General features: G+C 35.4%; 1 protein-coding gene across 9 annotated transcripts in view; it reads left to right on the plus strand.

The window, feature by feature from the left end:
- Nucleotides 1–20,925, plus strand: part of HECTD1 (HECT domain E3 ubiquitin protein ligase 1) — a 62,871-nt gene that overhangs the window by 26,655 nt on the left and 15,291 nt on the right. For 3 of the 9 annotated variants that reach the window (XM_026850031.1, XM_026850038.1, XM_026850034.1), the window contains exons 13-26: nucleotides 4,607–4,882; nucleotides 4,988–5,064; nucleotides 6,471–6,605; nucleotides 6,811–6,957; nucleotides 7,341–7,435; nucleotides 7,821–7,926; nucleotides 8,942–9,076; nucleotides 9,162–9,301; nucleotides 9,821–10,144; nucleotides 10,595–10,761; nucleotides 10,962–11,138; nucleotides 13,853–14,689; nucleotides 17,875–18,096; nucleotides 19,795–19,928. In XM_026850031.1, coding sequence (XP_026705832.1) covers nucleotides 4,607–4,882; nucleotides 4,988–5,064; nucleotides 6,471–6,605; nucleotides 6,811–6,957; nucleotides 7,341–7,435; nucleotides 7,821–7,926; nucleotides 8,942–9,076; nucleotides 9,162–9,301; nucleotides 9,821–10,144; nucleotides 10,595–10,761; nucleotides 10,962–11,138; nucleotides 13,853–14,689; nucleotides 17,875–18,096; nucleotides 19,795–19,928 — 2,972 coding nt within the window. The remainder of the gene's footprint in view (nucleotides 1–4,606; nucleotides 4,883–4,987; nucleotides 5,065–6,470; nucleotides 6,606–6,810; nucleotides 6,958–7,340; nucleotides 7,436–7,820; nucleotides 7,927–8,941; nucleotides 9,077–9,161; nucleotides 9,302–9,820; nucleotides 10,145–10,594; nucleotides 10,762–10,961; nucleotides 11,139–13,852; nucleotides 14,690–17,874; nucleotides 18,097–19,794; nucleotides 19,929–20,925) is intronic. The other 6 variants (XM_026850033.1, XM_026850035.1, XM_026850037.1 and 3 more) reach the window with 4 other exon arrangements.

Here is a 20,925-nt window from a genome sequence, read left to right on the forward strand (position 1 = left end):
GCATTTTGCTTCCTGGCTTTAATAATTTTATTTGTAGTATACAATTCTTCCTGTTCACCCTTTGCTGGGAATAGAAATAGCATACGTTTTCCTCTTTGAACACAGTTTTTATTGCAGCTTTTGGCACTGAGTTGGAAAATGCATTTTTTCAGTAAAAATATCTCGTTGCTCTCTGATTTTTTTTGTTAGACAACTCTTTAAAAAATAAAAATAGATCATGTACGAAACAAACTTTTATTTTACTTTCACTATCTGATAATCATAGAATGATAAAATGATAGAATACCTGTTTGGAAGGAACCTCAAGGATCATCTGGTCAAACCTTTCTTGGCAAAAGTGTGGTCTAGACAAGATGGCCCAGCACCCTGTCCAGCCCAATCTTTAAAGTATGCAGCACTGGGGGATCCACCACTTCCCTGGGGAGATTATTCCAGTTGCTGATTGTTCTCACTGTGGAAAAGCTTCGTCTTGCATCCAATCGGAACCTCCGCAGGAGTAACTTGTACCCAATACCCCTTGTCTTTCCCATGTGACTCCTTGTAAAAAGGGAGTCTCCATCTTCTTTGTAGCCAGCCTTCAAATACTGGAACATGGTGATGAGGTCTCCTCTAAGCCTTCTCTTCTCAAGACTGAACAAACCCAGTTCTCTCAGCCTTTCCTCATACGACAGGCTTCCCAGTCCCTTGACCATCTCTGTGACCCTCTCCAGCCTGTCCACATCTTTTTTGTATAGTGGGGACCAAAACTGAGCACGGTATTCCAGGTGTGGCCTGACAAGTGGTGAGTAGAGTAGGGTGATAACTTTTTTATCTCTGCTGGTTGATGTTGGTGTAATCCAGCACCCTGTCAGCTTTCTCTGCTGCAGCAGCACACTGTTCACTCATATTGAGCTTGTTGTGCACCAGGACCCCCAGGTTCCACAGAGTTGCTCTCCAGACAGGTGGATACCAGCCTGTGCTGCACTCCTGGATTATGTTTTCCCAGTGCAAGACCTTACACTGTGCTTGTTGCACCTCATAAGATTCTTGTTAGCCCACTCTTCCAGCCTATCCAGGTCTTCCTGCAAGGTGGCCCTCCCTTCTGGAAGGGTTCACTTCCCCGCTCAGTTTGCTGTCACTGGCAAAGTTGATCAGGGTGCTCTTGACCCCATCATCCAAATGACTTATGAAGATATAAACCAGCACTGGTCCCAATATCAATCCCTGGGGTCCCCACTTGTGACAGGCTGCTGGTTTGAAAAGGAGCTATTTCCCACCACCCTCTGGGTGGGCCTGTCAGCCAGTTCCCCACCCCTTGCACAGACCACTTGTCTAGACCATAACGTATCAGTTTCTCTAGGAGAAGGCTGTGGGGAACTATAACAGAAGCCTTGTAGAAATCCAGGTAGATGATGTCCACTGCTCACCCCACGTCACCTGAGCAGGTTACTTTGTCGTAGAGGGCAATCAGGTTTGTGAAGCACGATTTGCCCTTGGTGAATCTGTGCTGGTTTTTCCCAGTTGTGCTTCATTGTGACTTGTGACAGTCCCCAGGAGGATTTGTTCCGTAACTTTCCCAGGGATTGAAGTAAGACTGATGGGCCTATAATTTCCTGGATCCACCTTTAAGGGCTTCTTGTAGATGAGAGTGACATTAGCCTTCTTCCAGCATTCTCGGTCATCACCATCTCCATGCCTTCTGCAAGATTATGGAGAACAGCCTCTCAATGACATCAGCCAGCTCTTTTAACACCTTTGGGTGGATATTGTCAGGACCCATCAATTTGTAGGCGTCAAGCTCCTGTAATATTTCACATGCCAATTCCTACACTGACAGTGGGACTGTGTCTGCATCAACCTGGATTTTTGTTCCCAAAACCTGGGGGCCCACAGTGCTGGCAAACAGAGGTGAATAAAGAGCTGAGAACCTCTGCCTTTTCAGTGCTGTTGGTGACTCATTCACCTCTTCTGTTTAATAATGGGTCAGTCTTGTCCCTCTGTTTCTTGCTTGTTGCTTAAGTAACTGGAGAACCCTTTCTTGTAGTTTTTGGCATCTCTGGCCAATTTCAGTTTGAGCTGAGCTTTTGCTTTTCTAACTGCATCTCAGCACTGGCAATGCCCTTATTGTTCTCAGTGGGTATTGGTCTGCTTTTCCATCTCTGGTACACTTCTCTTTTGTTTTTGGGAAGTCTCAGAAGCTCGAAGTCAAGCCAAGGGAGGCTTTTGCTCCACCTACTTCCTACTTCCCTTACCTTTAAAGGGTATTAACTGTTTTTGTGCTTCCAGGAGAGCATTTTTGAAAAACTCCCAGCACTCACTACCTCCTTTATCCTTCATGGAAGTTTTCCACATAGTATCTGACATTCTTTTGAACGAGACTAGTACTTAAAAATTAAACAGTTTCTGTGTTGAGATATTTGTTTATCATACAATACAATTTTAAGATGATCCATGTGGTTACTTTCTTAAATCCTCATAGCCCCTGGATGCAATTCTGCTTTCTTCCTTCCAAATGATGTGGGCGTGGGGATACTTTACTATTTCTGTACAAGGTGGCTGTAATGGGGATGGCTCAGATGAATTTGGAGTGAAGAGAAACTAAAACAGAAGTCAGATTGAGAAATTAAGATGATGTGTCTCTACACATCTTTTAAAATAGATTGAAAAAATCCCAAGGATTAAATGAGGCTTCTTACAACTTTTATCAGATAGACATCTCCTCAGAGTGCTGACATTGCAGTGTAATTTAAGCATTAGCTCTAAGAGTGTGCAGCAGCCTCTTTTATTTAAGAGATAATTAACCTAGTATTTGTTAGCTAAAATTACTACAGTACAATATTGACTCAGAATAGTACCTTTAAGTCCTGAACTATACTATATGTTCTGCTGTCCTAAATCATTACTGATTAATCTCATCGTATACTTTTTTGTAACTTCAAGGCTGGCAAGAATATAGAGGGTTGGGTAATGGCATTTGTTAGTGTTTATTGCATGATGAAAGTTGGGCTGGGAGGGGGAAATACATATATACTATGAACACTTTTGGAAGGTCTGTACTCACCCCTCTCCACATTAGCTTAATACTTGCTTTGTTTGAATTTTTAGAAAAAATAAAAATTCAATGCAAAAATTGAAATTTAATGGTAATTCTGAAGCTTTAAGTATGTTTCAAAATTCTCTCTAAGGGAACCCAAAATTATGCCCAACCATGTATTATCATTACAGTTTCAGTGCAACATTCTGTATAATAAATTTGTTAAAATGTAATTATGGAAATCTGGAGAATTTTGATTTTGCGTATGAAATTTCAAAATTATTTTTTGAAACTTCTCTAGATACTTTGAATTATAAGTAACAAAGATTGTTATGCCTTGAGGGCATGTTTTTTTTGCATAGGGATTATGTTTGTATCATACAACAATAAAAATGGTAAATTAAAAAAACCTATTGCACAAATCATTGCAGCAAAAGGAAAACAGCAATCTTTTGTGCATGGACTACAAAAGTATTTATCAAATCAATATGCTGAAAAATGAGGATACTTGTTAATTTTGAAGTTGAGATGTAATCTTCAATGAGGTTATTGTATTTTTATTTTATATGGAATGCTTATTTTTTAAATTATGAACTCATCAGATTTTCTGGAATAATTTTCTGGAATAATTTCAGATTAGCGTGCAGCTTTTTAATTACTGCAGTATCAAAATATAATTAAAACTGAGATAGTTGTTTTGAATAATTTCAGGTTAGATTACATATCCTAAAAGTAGGATATGATCCTCTGTCACCTATTAAATATCTCCATATAAATATTAGTGTTTAATTAAGTTTCATGTGGTGCCATTAGATATTTTTGTAATTTATTTTGTGTTTCTCTCAGATATAGAGGTCTTCAAAATTTTTGTAATTACTAAAAAAGAAATAGTAACATCTGCATTACAACTTGAATTAACATAATATCACTGTACGAAGTAGCATAATTGTGACTACCTTCTCTGAGATGAATGTAGTTCTACAAAAGAGATGAATAAAAGTTTTAATAGAGCTTAAAATGTTTTGGGTGCCTTTGACACTGAATCAGCAAATAGCTATTAGCTCGAATTTGCTTGTAGCATATGTTGATTGTCAGACTTGTAAAATTTTGTGGATTTTTTTTTTCTGATTTGTATATGTGTTCAACATTTTTTTCTCCACTTGCTTTAAGCTATGAAGTTGATTGCTGTTTTCCTGTTGGAGGATTAATTTGATTTCCTACTTCTAAAAACTCACTTTTGAGAATTGTTTGTGCTGGCCGTAATGAGAGAAATTATTTTTACAAGACTAAAAGTTTATCATGGATTTCTTTGATCTTCCTATTATAATTGTATAGATGAATTAATACATTTTTTCAATAGCACCATTCAGAGAGAGTTGCATTGTCCACTTTGATGCAATCATGAAGTAAATTACTGTTGAAGTACAGAAATATACTGGGAAGACATTTAGAATGCTTTAAGACCCTTAATTTCAAATTGAATTTTGCATTGAATGTACTCAGTTGTTTTGCTCTTACAAAAAAAATTGTTTGGGATGGTTGTGGAATCAATTGTTGAAAGAAAACAAATAATGTTTGTTTCTTTTTAAATAGAAAGTAGGAGTGAGTTCCTTGAGAAGTTACAAAGAGCTCGAAGCCAAGTAAAACCATCTACCACAAGCCAGCCAATTTTGTCGGCACCAGGGCCAACTAAACTTACTGTAGGAAACTGGTCACTCACCTGTTTGAAAGAAGGAGAAATTGCTATTCACAATTCCGATGGTCAGCAAGCTACAATACTGAAAGAAGATCTGCCAGGCTTTGTGTTTGAATCTAACAGAGGAACAAAACATTCATTTACAGCTGAAACCTCTTTGGGTAAGTATGTAGGTACGTGTTATGTGCAGGTAGGAGCAAGTGTATATGAGAGAGTTTTTCTGTTTGTTGCTTTTCATACCTGTGAGAAATTGTGACTTTTCTAAAAATACGTTACAGGGTCAGAATTTGTGACTGGCTGGACAGGCAAAAGAGGAAGAAAGCTGAAATCTAAACTGGAGAAGACAAAGCAAAAGGTTGGTGAGCATCTGTGAATATTATACTTAGAATTTAACTGAGTTTGTTTTATTTTATAACATGCTTATGGAGTTGTAATTTTCTCTTAGAGGATTAAAATGTCTGATTTCAACCTAGACAGAATTATATGCTAACCTTGAAGGGGAAAACTCCACTCAGAACAAAGCACCGCTGCAGCTGCTTTTATGCAACATTCTGAGTAAACTCTGTGCTCTTCTAGAGGAAGACAAATTTTCTTTTAAAAATGTAAAGAAATCCAATTCCATAGGTTTCTTCCTTTTCTTATGTGAAAAGATGTTATGATCAGTACTACAGTTGTATCAGCAGCATATATTACTTCTGTTCACTGCATTTGGATACTAATTTTAGACTGGATATCGTGACAGATAGGGGCTGGAAGTGAGCAGTCTGTATTGTAAGAGTTGTGGTAGTGAAGCAAAGTGTGTAAAAGCCCTCATTTTAGACTCCTCTAAACTTCTTTCTTTTCTCAAATGGGGAAGGGAAAAAAAGAGTATCTAAGAAATCAAGTATTAAGATTTTTATAAAAATACAAAGTAACAGTATGTTCTGTGGCCAGCTGATGCCAAGGGCTCAAGCTAATCTTCAGTCTTGACCTCTCTTGCAGTTTCTAACAGTGCAGCTGATATGTTGTGTACAAAAATCTGCAGCGTGTAAGAACCCTTATATCTGAGGAAATGTGACACTAAATTGAAAATTGAAATATTGTGTGAATGAGGATAGGTGGAATGATAAAAGGAAGGCAGTGCTCTTTCATATCCAAGATTGTACTATGTAGCTCTGAAGCTTGTGAAACGCGTTATTGTAGCACATATGTTGATAATGAGAAGGAAACATTTTTGAGGATTTATTTTTGTGAACAAAATGTTGTTTAATGAGTTTATTTTATCAAATCTGTATCTCATGTGATCCATACTTTGTAGAAAAAGTAATTCTTGGTATAAGGTCATATAAGGACTTCTTGTGTATATTTGCTTAACAAATGTGAATAGACCATTCTGAATACAGAAACTGTATAAAACCCCCTTAATCTTATCTCTATAAAAAGATTACCAGATCCGTGATACAGTTCTAAAGAAACAGATTTACAGATTGAGAGTCCTGTCATTTCCCTTAAATTTGTGCTCTAATTTTTAATATGTGATGGTAACCTTCACTTCTGTCAGTTTCAATAAGAATCTGTATATTTCCATTTATTTCTACTGTACTTTTATCCTTTCACAACCTTTGCATTTCATGATCTGTGATAGCTTTTGGTTCTTCCCTATTTGTTTGTGTCTGTCATGGAATTCTTTATTAAAGATGACCAAGTTTCTAGTATCTTGGAGAATAGTAATAGCCTAGTTACACTAAGGTATGACTTCTGATTATCAAAATCAATTTGTAGGTACGCACTATGGCAAGAGATTTATATGACGATCATTTTAAAGCTGTTGAAAGCATGCCTCGAGGAGTAGTTGTAACACTGAGGAACATAGCAACACAGTTAGAGTCTTCATGGGAACTTCATACAAACAGACAGGTACTGTGTGATGTTGGTGGAAAGCACATAATAATGTTGAGAGTAGTCTGTCATGATGGAAAGTTGCAATATGTCTGTCTAAAATGTGGCGGTTCTTAATGCATGTAATTCCTAGTTACGTACTTCACTGGGCCATTATTTTTCAAATGAAGCAAATGGAAAAAGAGTTAGCTTGTGTCATCATAATTGTCTTTTTGTCTTCCAGTGTATTGAAGGAGAAAATACTTGGAGAGATTTAATGAAGACTGCTCTGGAAAACTTAATTGTACTGTTGAAGGATGAGAATACTATTTCTCCATATGAAATGTGCAGTAGTGGCTTAGTTCAATCGTTGCTTACAGTTTTAAATAATGTGAGTTTATAGACCTTAGTTTTCTGAAGAAAAACTTACTAAAAAATATTGTAGGCATGTGCCTTAATTTATAAAAAATCTATTATAAATGTGGCATTTTCCCATCTTGCTGAAAACCAGGCAGACCTGTTCCAGGTAGTGGTCTACCTGTTGAATATATGCAGTCACAATAGATGACTTCAGTTCAAATAAGCCATTAAAAATCTTTCAATCAACACTGGTCAGTTCTAATGGCAGCTACCATTTAGCTTTTCACGTACAGATTTTAAATAAGGAATTCAGCAAGGCTGGACAGATGGTTTGGCTAGTGTAAAGAATAAATATATTTCTTTGTCGTAGAAATAACGTGTTTTGTGTTTTTTGTTTTCTGTTTTTTCTTTTAGAATGTTGATTTAGATGTGAAACAAGACTGTAGTCAACTAGTAGAGAGAATAAATGTTTTCAAAACAGCATTCAGTGAAAATGAAGACGATGAAAGGTAAAACTAAAAGCAAACCAAAAAACCCTTTGCATTTGTTTAAAATAAAGACCAAGGAACTGTTCTTTCTGTTTCAGTTTGTCTTTGGAGTAGAAAATTTGTCTTAAAAGACAGATTCTGCTATACTGAAAATTTTACTGAATCACTATTTTCTGTAAGAGTCAACTAATGTACTGAATGTACATCTGTTGACAGATATGAAGGTAACTTCATCACTGTACAGTTTAATATTTTTCTTACTGTGTTGTAATCACATGCCTAGAACAGATGATATCAGTAGAAATAGCATGCAGAGATATTTGCTACAGCTGGTTACTGTTCTCTGAGATACTGTAGAATTTTTTTTCTCTTTGTTGTGTGTAACATAGTAACTGTTCTTTCACAGTCGTCCAGCAGTTGCATTAATTCGGAAATTGATAGCAGTGTTGGAATCTATTGAACGTCTACCTCTCCACTTATATGATACACCAGGATCTACGTATAATCTTCAGGTAAATGTACCGTGATAACAATATGTCACACTGACTGATGCGCATCTGAATGTTATATGTGAATTATAGGAGAAGTTACACACATTACAAGAATATGCTTCATACAAACTTAAAAGTGGATAGAACCAGGCAAAGGACAATAAACTTTTTCGCATCTGTTTCCTGTAACACACAACATAAATGTTTGGATGTTCCTCTACTGTCACTTTACACTGTGCATTGAAAGAAAATTTTGATTGAAGAGATAATGCATTTGTTGTTTCTTTTCTCTTCAAGTATTGTTCACTTTATATGTAAATATGCCCCTAGTAAGTGTCCTTACTGCTTGAATGAGCATTTTGTTGAAGGCAATTGTAAGACCTGTTTATTTGAGATGACTAGGGGATGGGCTATAATCATGAAGAGGGTCGCTTCTAGGACTGTGTGTTCATTTGGTAATACAAGGCACCTGCAGGATCAGCAGCTACTTAAAAGGAAAGCTGCAGTTTGGCTAAAAGTATTACTTGGTTTTGTCCAGTTTGTGTGGAGTCTTAATTTTTTTCTGTTTGAAAGTACACTTCAGGATTTTGCAGGATGTCAGAGAAGTTTGAATATTTCTGTTTTGATGGTAAATTATTAGAAAAAATAGTTGTAGAAAGTTGCAAAATCACTGTTGTTATTGGGTATTTTGAAAAAAACATTTTCAGTTTTGATATTATAGTAGTTGCCAGTCTACAGGATTTGGAAATAAAAGATATAAAACATGTAGAAAGTGAGAAAATACTTGCTTGAATGTGTAACTGACTTATACATTGACTGTCATATTAAATAATTAAATAATTGTTTGGTTAATTGAAAAAAATGGAGTACTAGGGGATCACTTTTTAAAGCATTAAATTAGAATATAGTTTGCTTAAATTGTGCAACAAAAATACTTGATACACGACTAAAACTGTTGCAGGGAAATATATTGCTTTTCTTAAAATTACAAAACCTAAACAGAAAAGCCTGTATTAATGTTTAGCTACTCTTTCAGATATTGACAAGGCGCTTGAGGTTTCGTTTGGAACGTGCCTCAGGGGAGACATCTTTAATAGATCGAACTGGTAGGATGCTAAAGATGGAGCCGTTGGCAACTGTTGAATCTCTAGAACAGTATCTCCTGAAAATGGTGAGCAACGTACCACACAGATAGTTCACAAGAAATGGTTGCATTCTGCATCTCTAATATATGATTTCTTTTCATTTATCTGTAGGTAGCAAAGCAATGGTACGACTTTGATAGGGCTTCATTTGTTTTTGTACGAAAACTGCGTGAAGGCCAAACATTTGTGTTCAGGCATCAACATGATTTTGATGAAAATGGAATTATTTACTGGATTGGGACAAATGCAAAGTGAGTTTCTTCAAAGCTAAATATTTTGAAGTCAGATGGAATAAACTGTGATCCATGTCCGGGGTGGGTAGAGAATTCATAATGAAATGAAATCTGTTGTAATTTTTCTAGGAGTGGGAGATATCTTTGCATTTACTGTTGATCAATACAATTACATTTTTTGCTTTATTCGAATAATAGAACAATTTGAATCTCTGAACTTGTGTTGAGAAGTTGCTCATATGCTTACCTAAGAAATTAGGAAGTGGGGAAGTTTGGATCTTTGTTTTTGTTTGCCGTGGTTTGGTTTGCTTTTGTTGGGGTATTTTTGTTGTTGGTTTGCTTTGCTTTTTAAACCACTGTAGTAAAGAGATGTTTGGAACATCTCTAAAGTTATCTAATTATCTAAAATAATGTTAATCATTTTGATTTGTAATAAACTTAGCTGTTTAGTTTACAGTAAATGTCAAATGTTAACTGATACCTCTCTTTTTTTAATGTGAGCAATAATTGAACAATACATTTTTCTTTTTAATACAGAACCGCGTATGAATGGGTAAATCCAGCAGCCTATGGGTTAGTAGTGGTTACTTCTTCAGAAGGAAGAAATCTGCCTTATGGCCGTTTAGAAGACATCCTAAGCCGTGACAGTTCAGCTCTCAATTGTCATACTAACGATGATAAGAATGCTTGGTTTGCCATAGATCTTGGCCTTTGGGTTATACCATCAGCTTATACATTACGCCATGCTCGAGGTTATGGACGATCTGCTCTCAGAAATTGGGTTTTCCAGGTATCTAAGGATGGTCAGAACTGGACTACTTTGTATACTCATGTTGATGACTGTAGTCTCAACGAACCAGGGTATGTCAGTGTATTTGATCACTTTTTATAAAACTGAGTTTAGGTAAAAATGTACTACTTGACTGTAGACTAATATAACGTGTACTGTAGGTGTACTAACTATATAAAGAAATGCTAGGTGACTATCAAGGATGGGCTGCAATATAAGTGATTCATAAGCTCTCCGTGTGGTTCACATAATGGCATTTGTGCTTTTCCATCATTATAAATTTTGGACTTGATATTTTTTTGAGAAAATAGTAACACTAGCGCTCATTCAGAGTTTGTCCCTAGTGTTAATAGATTTTATGTATCTTGTATTCTTGGCAGTTTTCAGCTTTTTATCCGTACATGATCACCATTATGGTTTTGTTTGCTTTGTTACTAAGGTTTTTTGGTTTTGCGTGATTTTGTTTTTTTGTTTGTGTTTTTTCTTTTTGATCCCACACCCCCTTTGAAATAACTTTAAAGGTCTACAGCAACATGGCCTTTAGATCCTCCAAAAGATGAGAAACAAGGTTGGAGACATGTTAGAATAAAACAGATGGGAAAGAATGCCAGTGGGCAAACACACTACCTCTCCCTGTCTGGATTTGAACTTTATGGCACTGTGAATGGAGTATGTGAAGATCAGCTGGGTAAGAAGAAGAATGTGTACATCCTATTTGTTCTCTTGAAATGCTAATGAACAAACAATATAAAAATCCGTGTGAAAAAGCAAGATAACTTTTGCAGTAGAACTTGCTTGGAAACAAACACAAAATTATTCTCTATTCAATGAAGAAATGGAGTCCAAAAGACTTCCAAGTCTCTTAATTTCAATTTACATTTCTTGTAGGAAAAGCTGCTAAAGAAGCTGAAGCAAATTTGCGAAGGCAGCGACGTCTGGTCCGTTCTCAGGTGTTGAAATACATGGTTCCAGGAGCTCGTGTAATCAGAGGAATTGATTGGAAATGGAGAGATCAGGATGGAAGCCCACAGGGTGAAGGCACTGTTACAGGAGAATTGCATAATGGTGAGCATGAATTGCCTGAATTTTTAAATGTCTGTAGCATGATTAGATCATGTGGAATGGGCATTAAAGTATTGCCATTGTAGTGTCTTGATGAAATTTTAAATATTTTGGGAAGAAGGAATTTAAGTACTACAACTGTTACGGAGTTTCACAGGTGGACCACTTTAATGCATGAAAAAAATTCTTGATGGAAATGAAACTTTTGTAGAGCTTTGCTTATTTAAAGTACCTAACTGTTATTTGGGCATCTGTGGCAAAGAAGAAAAAGTATGTGAAGGTGATTCATGCAAACTGATTAACCTTCGGGCCTGCAAAATCTATAATTACCTTCTTCATTTCTTCTAGCTTAGCATTTGCAATATTTTTCTTGACTTTTTTTGTATCCTGTACCTTTCCTCCCTTGCTAGCTTCATTGGGATCAAGTTGCTATTTTAATTGAAAGCATGAAAAGTAATTAACTTACGGAGCAAAATAAAAACCTACAGCACCAGGGAAGTCAGTGCTTAGGAAGCTAAAATATTGAAGAGGCTCCAGAAGAGGTGATGATCTTGTCAGCTGAGCATGCTTTCCAATTTTTTCTGTCTTCTCCCCCTATTTAGGGGTATATAAGACTTGCCTTGTTTCTGAAGCATCTTCAGCCACTCTTAGGCTCATCTTAGTCAGATTCTAAATTTTCTTCTAGTTTCTGAGTTGTCAGCTCTCAAACATGGAGAAATGTCCAAAGTACAATGTCTTAAAATGTTTTGAAACTTTGAATCTTATTTAAGTCATTCAGTATAGCTTGTAGGGAATTCTTCTGTCATCTGTATATTGTTCTTATCAGATGCAACAGTATCCATAGCCACATTCTCACTTTGAAGACTTTAGGTATTATTGGTGAGTAGTATTCTACTAAATCAGTTTTTTTGTTCCTATGTTCCAGTAAAACATACCCATTTAAGAACAGGTGTAATTGAGGTTCATTTAGCAAATGTTGATGCCAATGTGAAATGTGTATCAGCAGGCTCTTATTCCTGCTACAGTTGTCTTTCAAATAGAATTTTGAAAATAGTATCGTACTGACTTTTTGTCATTATTCACAAGTTTAGACAAATCTTGAGTTGTTTTAGATATGTAATGGGGGAGCAGTAAGACTCCAAGTACATAATATATATTAAGAAGTACAGAATTCAAACTCTTTGTTAAGGAAAAGGAACTAGACAAAGCAAGGACAGTTATTTAGTTATTCTTTTACGAGACCCTGTTCAGTTATTCATAAAGGGGAAAAATTACACTGTTTAGCTACAGTATGGAACTTTTTTTTTTTTGTATTTGGTAAGAAATGCAACTAAACTGTAGAAAGAAAAATTCAGAATTGCTTCACAACTTTACCCTTCAAAGGTTTAGCAACATGAATCTACTCAAATATAGCTCATGAAGATGGAATAAAATCGTAGAAGAAAAACATGATCTGAACATCCTCTTGTGGGGATGAGATGTCTTCTTGTCCTATCGGAAAACTTTATAATACTCTTCCTCCAGAGTGATATTTCTAAACAGAAAATTGCCTGTAATCTTCTTTTTTGGTCTAGAAGTGATGGCTTTTGGATAGTTATAAGGTAAAAGTGCCCCTGACAGTCCTAGAATTAGTATTTTACTTCAAATTAGCTCTCGTCTATTTTACTAAAGAAAAATAGGTGTGTATACCTGAACCTGACATCTTATTTTGAATTTCTGTCTGAGGTTACATTGGATGACTGAGCTTTAGAGATTTTAATTTTAAAGAAAACATGTATCAATTAAAATAGTGACAATAAGTTTTGTTACAGTTAACACACAAAAAGAAATATTAGAAAGAATTTTTTTTTACGTGATTGAGATTGTGGTACATACTCAGTCATACTCAGTCAAGCAAAAATAAATTGTTTTGCCCCTTTTTCTGTCCTAGTTAGCTAAATTTTGAATGTTATCCTCATTATTGCAGACCAATTCTATAACTATTAAAAAAAATACTGGTAGTCTAAATAATCACTTAATAAAGGAATTGAAGAGTAGCATCTCTTTTCAGTGTTGTTTTGGTCCCAGTATAAAGTTCCTTTCTGTGAAATGTATTCTTCTTGCCAACCCTGAAATCTTACTTGTAGTCCTTACCTGACTGCTGTAAGACTTTTCCTGTGAATAAGAAATATTTGTGTAAATTATTGAACTAAAAACCTGAGTATCAGTAAAGTAATTCTTTCACTTTGTAGGGCGAGAATAAGAAATACAAAAGTAATCAGTTTCATAAATGTCTTCTGTCACATACATTTGCTTATCCACAAACATTTAACAAAGAAAAACACCATAGAATGCCCTTGCCAGAATTGTAATTTCTTGACAGATATTAATAAAGTTAAGATGATACATTTTAATATATGTTTCTGTTATTAGAGAATTTAATAATAAAATTTTGGGAGATCCTAGTAGGTTAGGTTCCTTCCTGAAGGAAACTATTTTTGGCTGGATTCTGGGACCCTGGGCTGATCATGCTTGCTACCTCAATGTTAACAACACTTTAAAATACCAAATTCTTTAGATTCAACCACTTCCTTTTTAATTGGCGTTGAGTTATCTAGCGATTTTGTTAATTCAGACACGCAGCCCTTATGAGAAGCTGATCCCACATTGTGGAGCTACTGTCTGACACGCTCCTATCTGCTTTCTGCTGGATCTCACAAACTCCTGTCCCTTTCCAGGCTGGATTGATGTCACCTGGGATGCTGGTGGCTCTAACTCTTACCGTATGGGCGCAGAAGGAAAGTTTGACCTCAAGCTTGCACCAGGGTACGACCCTGATTCAGCGGCATCACCCAAACCTGTTTCATCCACTGTTTCAGGCACAACGCAGTCATGGAGCAGCTTGGTGAAAAACAACTGTCCAGACAAGACGACTGCTGCTGCAGGCTCCTCAAGTAGAAAAGGAAGCAGCAGTTCTGTGTGTAGCGTGGCCAGTAGCAGCGACATCAGCTTGGGTTCGACCAAAATGGAGCGGAGATCAGAAAGTGTAATGGAGCAAAATATAGTTTCAGGCACTGACGTCCATGAACCAATTGTTGTTCTGTCTTCCGCTGATAGTGTGCCTCAGGCTGAAGTAGGGTCATCTTCCAGTGCAAGCACCAGCACCTTAACAGCGGACATGGGAAATGAAAATGCAGAGAGGAAGTTAGGTCCTGATAACTCAATACGTACTCCTGGGGAGTCCAGTGCTATATCCATGGGAATTGTTAGCGTAAGCTCTCCTGATGTGAGTTCAGTCTCCGAACTGACTAATAAAGAAGCAGCTTCCCAACGACCTCTAAGCTCTTCAGCAAGTAACAGACTCTCAGTCAGTTCTTTGTTGGCTGCTGGGGCACCAATGAGCTCCAGTGCAAGCGTTCCCAACTTATCATCTCGAGAAACTTCCAGCCTGGAGTCCTTTGTACGAAGAGTGGCAAACATAGCACGTACCAATGCCACAAACAACATGAATTTAAGTCGAAGTAGCAGTGATAACAATACTAATACTTTGGGAAGAAATGTCATGAGCAGTGCAAGTAAGTAAGCTATGTTTATTTTTAGTTGAAGCTGGTTTTGTTTCTTTGACTTTCATTAGACTTAAAAGTTTGGATTCTGTTGGCCTGAGAGAGAAATGAATTTAGAGCAGCCTTGACTTTGTGTGTACCTGTAGAACTCATGAAGAGCTCACAGAGTTCCTGTCAGCTGGGAAGTGTTACGTTGCCCTGTGTTCTCAGATTACACTGTGGTACCCATCACTTAGAAAATAATTTGAATTTGATGTCTATTACATGTTTAGGAAGAGAGAGTGTATGGTTTAGATTAAGAGGCTGAAAGGGTAGCAACAGTAGCTCATGTGGGATATTCTTGCTTTCTGATCTGTGTAGATTTTGCATACTCACCTGTATCTGCCTGTTTCTGTTAATTTTTCCATTTTCTTCAGGAAAGTCACTTTGTGAAGTCTCTGAGTTTAGGAGCTAAGAACACAGTAGAAAGAAGTGCACTGCAGTATGTTGGAATCTACTAAAATTTTTGCATTCTATCAGGCCAAATAATTTAACGTACTCTAATACTGTGTATGTTTTCTAAAGATGGTGTGGTCATTAAGGCTTAGATTTGGGGAACTGTTCAGCCATATTAAGCATAAGGAATTTTGTGGTTAACAATGATTTAAATAGCATTATGTACATGCTTTAATATTTATTTGCATGTTCTCAGATTATATGTAGAATCAAGATATTAGCAGGTAAGTTGTAAACCTGCTTCTTGTGAATTCACTCCTCTGAGTTTTCAGCATGTTCCTATCAGAGTTGTTACTCAACCAGCCTTGTTAGGTATTTTGTTCAGTGATGGTGATAGTATTTTAACTGGAGAGCTGCATTTCCTGAGGTATGCAGGTTAGAAAAACTAAAATTACCCAAGTCAGAAAGAAGCACTTCTTGTTAAGCTTTCATGTTTTTCTATGACTTCTGTGCTTCCATGTTTAAAACTGTGGTCTTTGCTTCTAGCATTTCTAAATTTTTTCTAATAGTGTTTTCTTTTTTTGTTGGGGAGATTTTTTTTTTAATTTATTCTTACATTCATAATTCTGATACTAGGGACATGCACGCATATTTTCAGCCTGCATTAAAAATGTAAATAAGATACTCAAGGGAAGGTTTCTAGTAATTGATACCCTTTTAGGCAGATAGTGCCTTTTGGTTCTGCAGTAGTTTTGTGCTGGGGGAAAGGATCATCTTTGCAAAGCATAGTAAGATGCTTCAATAACATGTTTAACAGATTTTGTGAATATTTGATACATACAGTGCTAAAATTGGAAATAAGAATGTGGCAAATTAAAAATTGGATTTAATATTAAGATATGTTCATGTTTTAAAATTATCCCTCATGTAGGATATATTTTGTTTAATGCATTTTATACAAATAGAAATTGTAAATGGAAACTTGTGCCCTGAAAAAGCTGAGAAACTAAATTAGAGCAATCTTACTGAAATTCTATTAGACCATTGTAAAAAGCTTGTGGCTTGGGTTTTTTTTTTTTAATGTTTCTTTGGCCTGTCCAGGTTTAGAAACAAAACTCAAAAAACCCAACCCAAAAAGTCAAGTCTGAAATCATGATTAGTGATGTCTTTCTGGACTTGGTATAGTGCTTACATTTTAAAAACATAAGTATTTGTCAGGAGTTAAGTGATGTCTAGGGTGGCCAGTTTCAATTTGTTCTTGAAATCAGGGCAAATGAAATGCTGACACTTAATGGCTTTTTCTGTTTATTATAACAGCAAAGAATTTACTGTTATTAATTAAAAGTGGAAGATATGAATACTGAACAGCTTAAGAAAAACTGTTTGGTTTGGAAAATTTCCATGCTTTCATGGAGATTGAGCATAGGTCTGTTAATAACCCTGAATATAAATTTCATTCTGTCCCTCTCCATGCATAGAAATAATTTCAAGCACTGTACCCGCTTGGGTCACCTTTCCTGATACTTTGCATTATTATATTTTTATTTACGAACTGTTACTTATGTTCCTAAGAAGAAAAAAAATGTATCTGATGAACAACAAAAATAGAAACAGTAACATTTATTTTTCTCAAAAAGCTACCAAATGCAGTTAGGGGAAAAATCTTTGTTGTATTGTATCCTTCAAGGGTAGTAACCTTTGCAAACCTTTATAATAATAGTCTGAAATTCAGAATTTAGATTTTATTTTTTTAAGAAAGCAGTGCCTCAATTTACATAAGCTGCAATAACAAAAATGTTTACTTTAAAACTACAAAACTTGCATTTTATAAATTTTAGTAAAGATACATCAGAAACCATAAGGTTTCAATTTAAGTATTGGATGACCCCTCAAATTTGCATGTGTAAACATGGGATTAATCTCTTGTTTGAAGATAAACATTCAAGAAAATGTTTTGAAGATCAGGATGTAAATGTGTAGTTACACACAGGTATAACTTAGTTATATACACTGTTGGAAATTCTTTCAACTGAGTTTACAGTGAAATTCAGGCTTGTTTCAGTTGTTAACTAAAATGCATTTACTTTTATTTTAATGTGCAGTAAGGTAACTTCTTAGTTGTTGCTTGCTTATTCTGAAAATTATTTATATAAATCATCCAACATAAGTAAGGTATGAAGTCACATTTCGCAGTACTGCCAACTCAGGTTTGTTGTCCATCATGAGTATATGTGCTAATAGTTATGTGAAAGATAATGAGTCAGAGTTGCGTTAAGAAATTAAGAAAAATGCACAAAAATCACGAGTTTCGCATCTGTCTTACCATATTCTGTTCTCAGTTCATTTATGTATAGTTAAACTGTTTTCCCTGTGTAATTTTAATGATCTTGTTGTTTAGACTTTAAATTACATTTTAAGCTTAAAGACAGATGGAGTGTTGGAGTAACATATATCAGAAATACTTTTCATATGTTGAAAACGAAATGAAGTAATTTCAGATTTACATTGGGATTTGGGGATTTATTTAATAAAATTGTTTTAAATGTATGGAAGGGAATACTCTCAGAAATGGGCATCTGCATTTTAGGGTGCACTTTTGCACTGGGAAACCCTTCCCCTTTAGACTGTTATTCTTTGTTGTAAAATAACACATCTGATAATTTTTCAACCCCAGTATATTTTTCAACACAGGAGTCATGCATGTAAATTGTACTCTAAGTCATCAAATCATTTATTTTATCTTACCATATCTTTATCTATAGCTTCTCCTCTTATGGGTGCCCAAAGTTTTCCTAATCTGACTACAACTGGTACCACATCAACAGTGACCATGTCTACATCCAGTGTTACTAGCAGCAGCAATGTAGCTACAGCAACTACAGTTTTATCTGTTGGTCAGTCGCTTAGTAATACTCTAACTACTAGCCTAACATCAACATCTAGTGAGAGCGATACAGGTCAGGAGGCAGAATATTCTTTATATGGTAAGTTTCATTTTTAAATGAATGTAAGCAGACTTCCCATTAATGATTTTTCCTTTTCTTCCATTGTTATGTTTTTCTCATATAGTTTAATTACTGAAACATATTTGAAAGTTGAGCTGTTCATATGTTACTAGGGCAGTAAGTAAAATAATGTTAACAGAGTAGTATTTCCTTATGTTTTCAGATCTCTATTTCCATCAGTTTCTATCCCATGTTATTATTATTTACAATATAGTTTATTCAGGCAATTAATCTTTTCCTTAATCAAATAAGTTTAGTATCTAATGTAGTTTGCATATGAACTGCTAATTAAAACCAAAATGTTACTCTCATTGTGTTCTGTAGACATGCTGCATGCTCAGTCTGAGGTCCCTTGTATTACTCTGATTGAAAAGCGTCTGCCATTAGGCACGTTATACACTTCGTATAGTATATGAGGTTCCAAGTATCTCAGTACCATAATAGTAACTGCAAAAAATTGGGAAGAACACAGAAATGAAAATGACATGGAGAATGGAATTATATGATTTGAGAAACAAAATCCAGAGTTATGTGGGCACTATATGCTAGAAACAGACATTAGGACAGAAGTTATTTGGAGGATATGAGTACTGTGAAAGAAGATTTAGTTAACTAGGTTGATAATATCTAGGAATCAAGTTGATGAAATGATATCAAGAAAAAACCTGGGCTAGATATGGGAAAATACTTCCTAATGTAAAGTTTATTGGATTCTGAGAGGTTAAAAGATACCTGATTTGTTAAAAATTTGATTGGGTTAAGATTGTATTCTATTTTGTTGTGTATTGAAATTGCTTAAATATCTGGTAATTTCAATGGATATTTGAATTGAGCTGCTTGGAGGTGGTCAATTAAGATATTTGCATATGCCATCTCCATTCTTTCAGTTAAGTATCATTTGATCGGGTGACAAGGCTTAAAGTATATCATAAACAACCGGGCAAATAGAATTATCTTAAAATTTCTGTTGGGCCATTGGCAACAATTCAAAGGGTATTTGGTTGATACAGATGGTTTATATGTGTCTAGAAAGATGTAAAAGTTCAAATATTCATCCCAGTCCACCTTGAATTGTTGGGAACTTCCTTTCTCGTTTGGGGGGATTGGTTTTTAAGTCTTAGTACTTGCTGAATAAAATTGAACTTTACACTTGCCTTCAGCTTCTTGTTACAGAAATTAATTAGCAGTTGAATCTTTAAAAATGTTGCTCTTAAATGTCCTTTTATATTTATAAATGTCCTCTTATATGTCCTTTACATTGTAATTTGAGGTCTAAGCCACACATTCTTAGTGGAAATTACATCGCTAACTTGTTTTTAAAATTAATTAGACATAGAATCAGGCAAAATACACATTTATGTACCCTTTTTTTTTATTTCATCTTTTGTAATTTAAAATAAGCGATAAAAGCAAATGAGAAACTGATCACTTGCTTATCACTCTTAATTATACAAATGTTAAGTGATTCTTTTGTTAACTGTTGACTAGACCCCTGCACTCATTGTCAGGTGTATGTTTTTATCACAGCTTTTAATTTTATTATGCCATAAACAATGTTCTAGTTTTCTCTTGTTTTTTCACTCTTCCCAATGCTCCTATTCTCTAATTTTCCAAAATTTTGCTTTGAAATTTATTCTTGGCTTTTGTTCTGTATGTAAATATATATATGTATTATAGATTTCCTTGATAGCTGCCGAGCTAGTACTCTGTTGGCAGAGTTAGATGATGATGAGGATCTACCTGAACCAGATGAAGAAGATGATGAAAATGAAGATGATAACCAAGAAGATCAAGAATATGAGGAAGTTATGGTACAGTATAGTTTGCATAGATATCTTAATTGACTAACAGAGGCATTAAAAATCCACAGATTTTTTTTGCAATATGGGGTACTATCTATAATATTTCCATTCATTAAAACAAATGTATTTAGATTTTGGACTCTTAGTTTGGAGTACTGATCCATTAAAACTCTAAATGAAATGCCAAAGTTAAAATCACATTCTACTTTTTGGGGGCTGCAAACTGAATACTGCTTTTCAAAGGCAGTTCATTGTCCCTTTTCCCCATTCTTGCGTATATTTTGAGTATTAAGAAAGTTGTTTTTGTGCCTTCAAATGGATGTGATAAAATTGCAAGGCCTCAGTAGACAGGACACCTAACAGGGCAGTCTGCTTTCTGTACAGATTTGATTGTACCACCTTCAATTCCAGCAAAATGGAATTCCAGTGGGTTTTTTTGAAAACCAGCACACCCTGAGACCTTATAGGTCAGAATTAACATCTTAAAGCCAGCCTGGGAAAAAGTTGACAGATAGTGGAAATGATGGATCACTAGTTTACTGGCTGATTAAATGGTCTGATTTTGCGGGTAGACTGCTGAGTTTTGTAATGATACAGTTGTGGGATGTGTGAAGCAAACTGTAATAATTTTATGCCAGAGGAAATACCTCTTCTGAAAAAAAAGGCAAGACAGACCCCAGCTGGTTAGTCCATGTGCGTCTTGCCTGTATTACCATTTTTTCATTTTGTTGTTCTTTAGCAGTATGAATAATGCTTGGTCTTCTACCACCACTGAAGTGATCAAAATGGATATTGCAGGGTCTAAGAGGAAAAATTAAGACTTCACTAATTACATAAATGTAAAATTTTATGGAATAGTAGAAACTTCCGCTTATAATGAATGTACAAACTTTTAGGCATTTGAACCAAAATACTTACCATTTTAACCTACTGTGATTATGCTTTTAATAGAAATCAAGCACATTACTAAATATTTCATTATTTCACCTTCTGCACAAATATGGAA

Source organism: Athene cunicularia, assembly GCF_003259725.1.
Source record: "Athene cunicularia isolate RWA chromosome 5 unlocalized genomic scaffold, athCun1 chr5_part1, whole genome shotgun sequence".
Classification (NCBI taxonomy): Eukaryota; Metazoa; Chordata; class Aves; order Strigiformes; family Strigidae; genus Athene; species Athene cunicularia.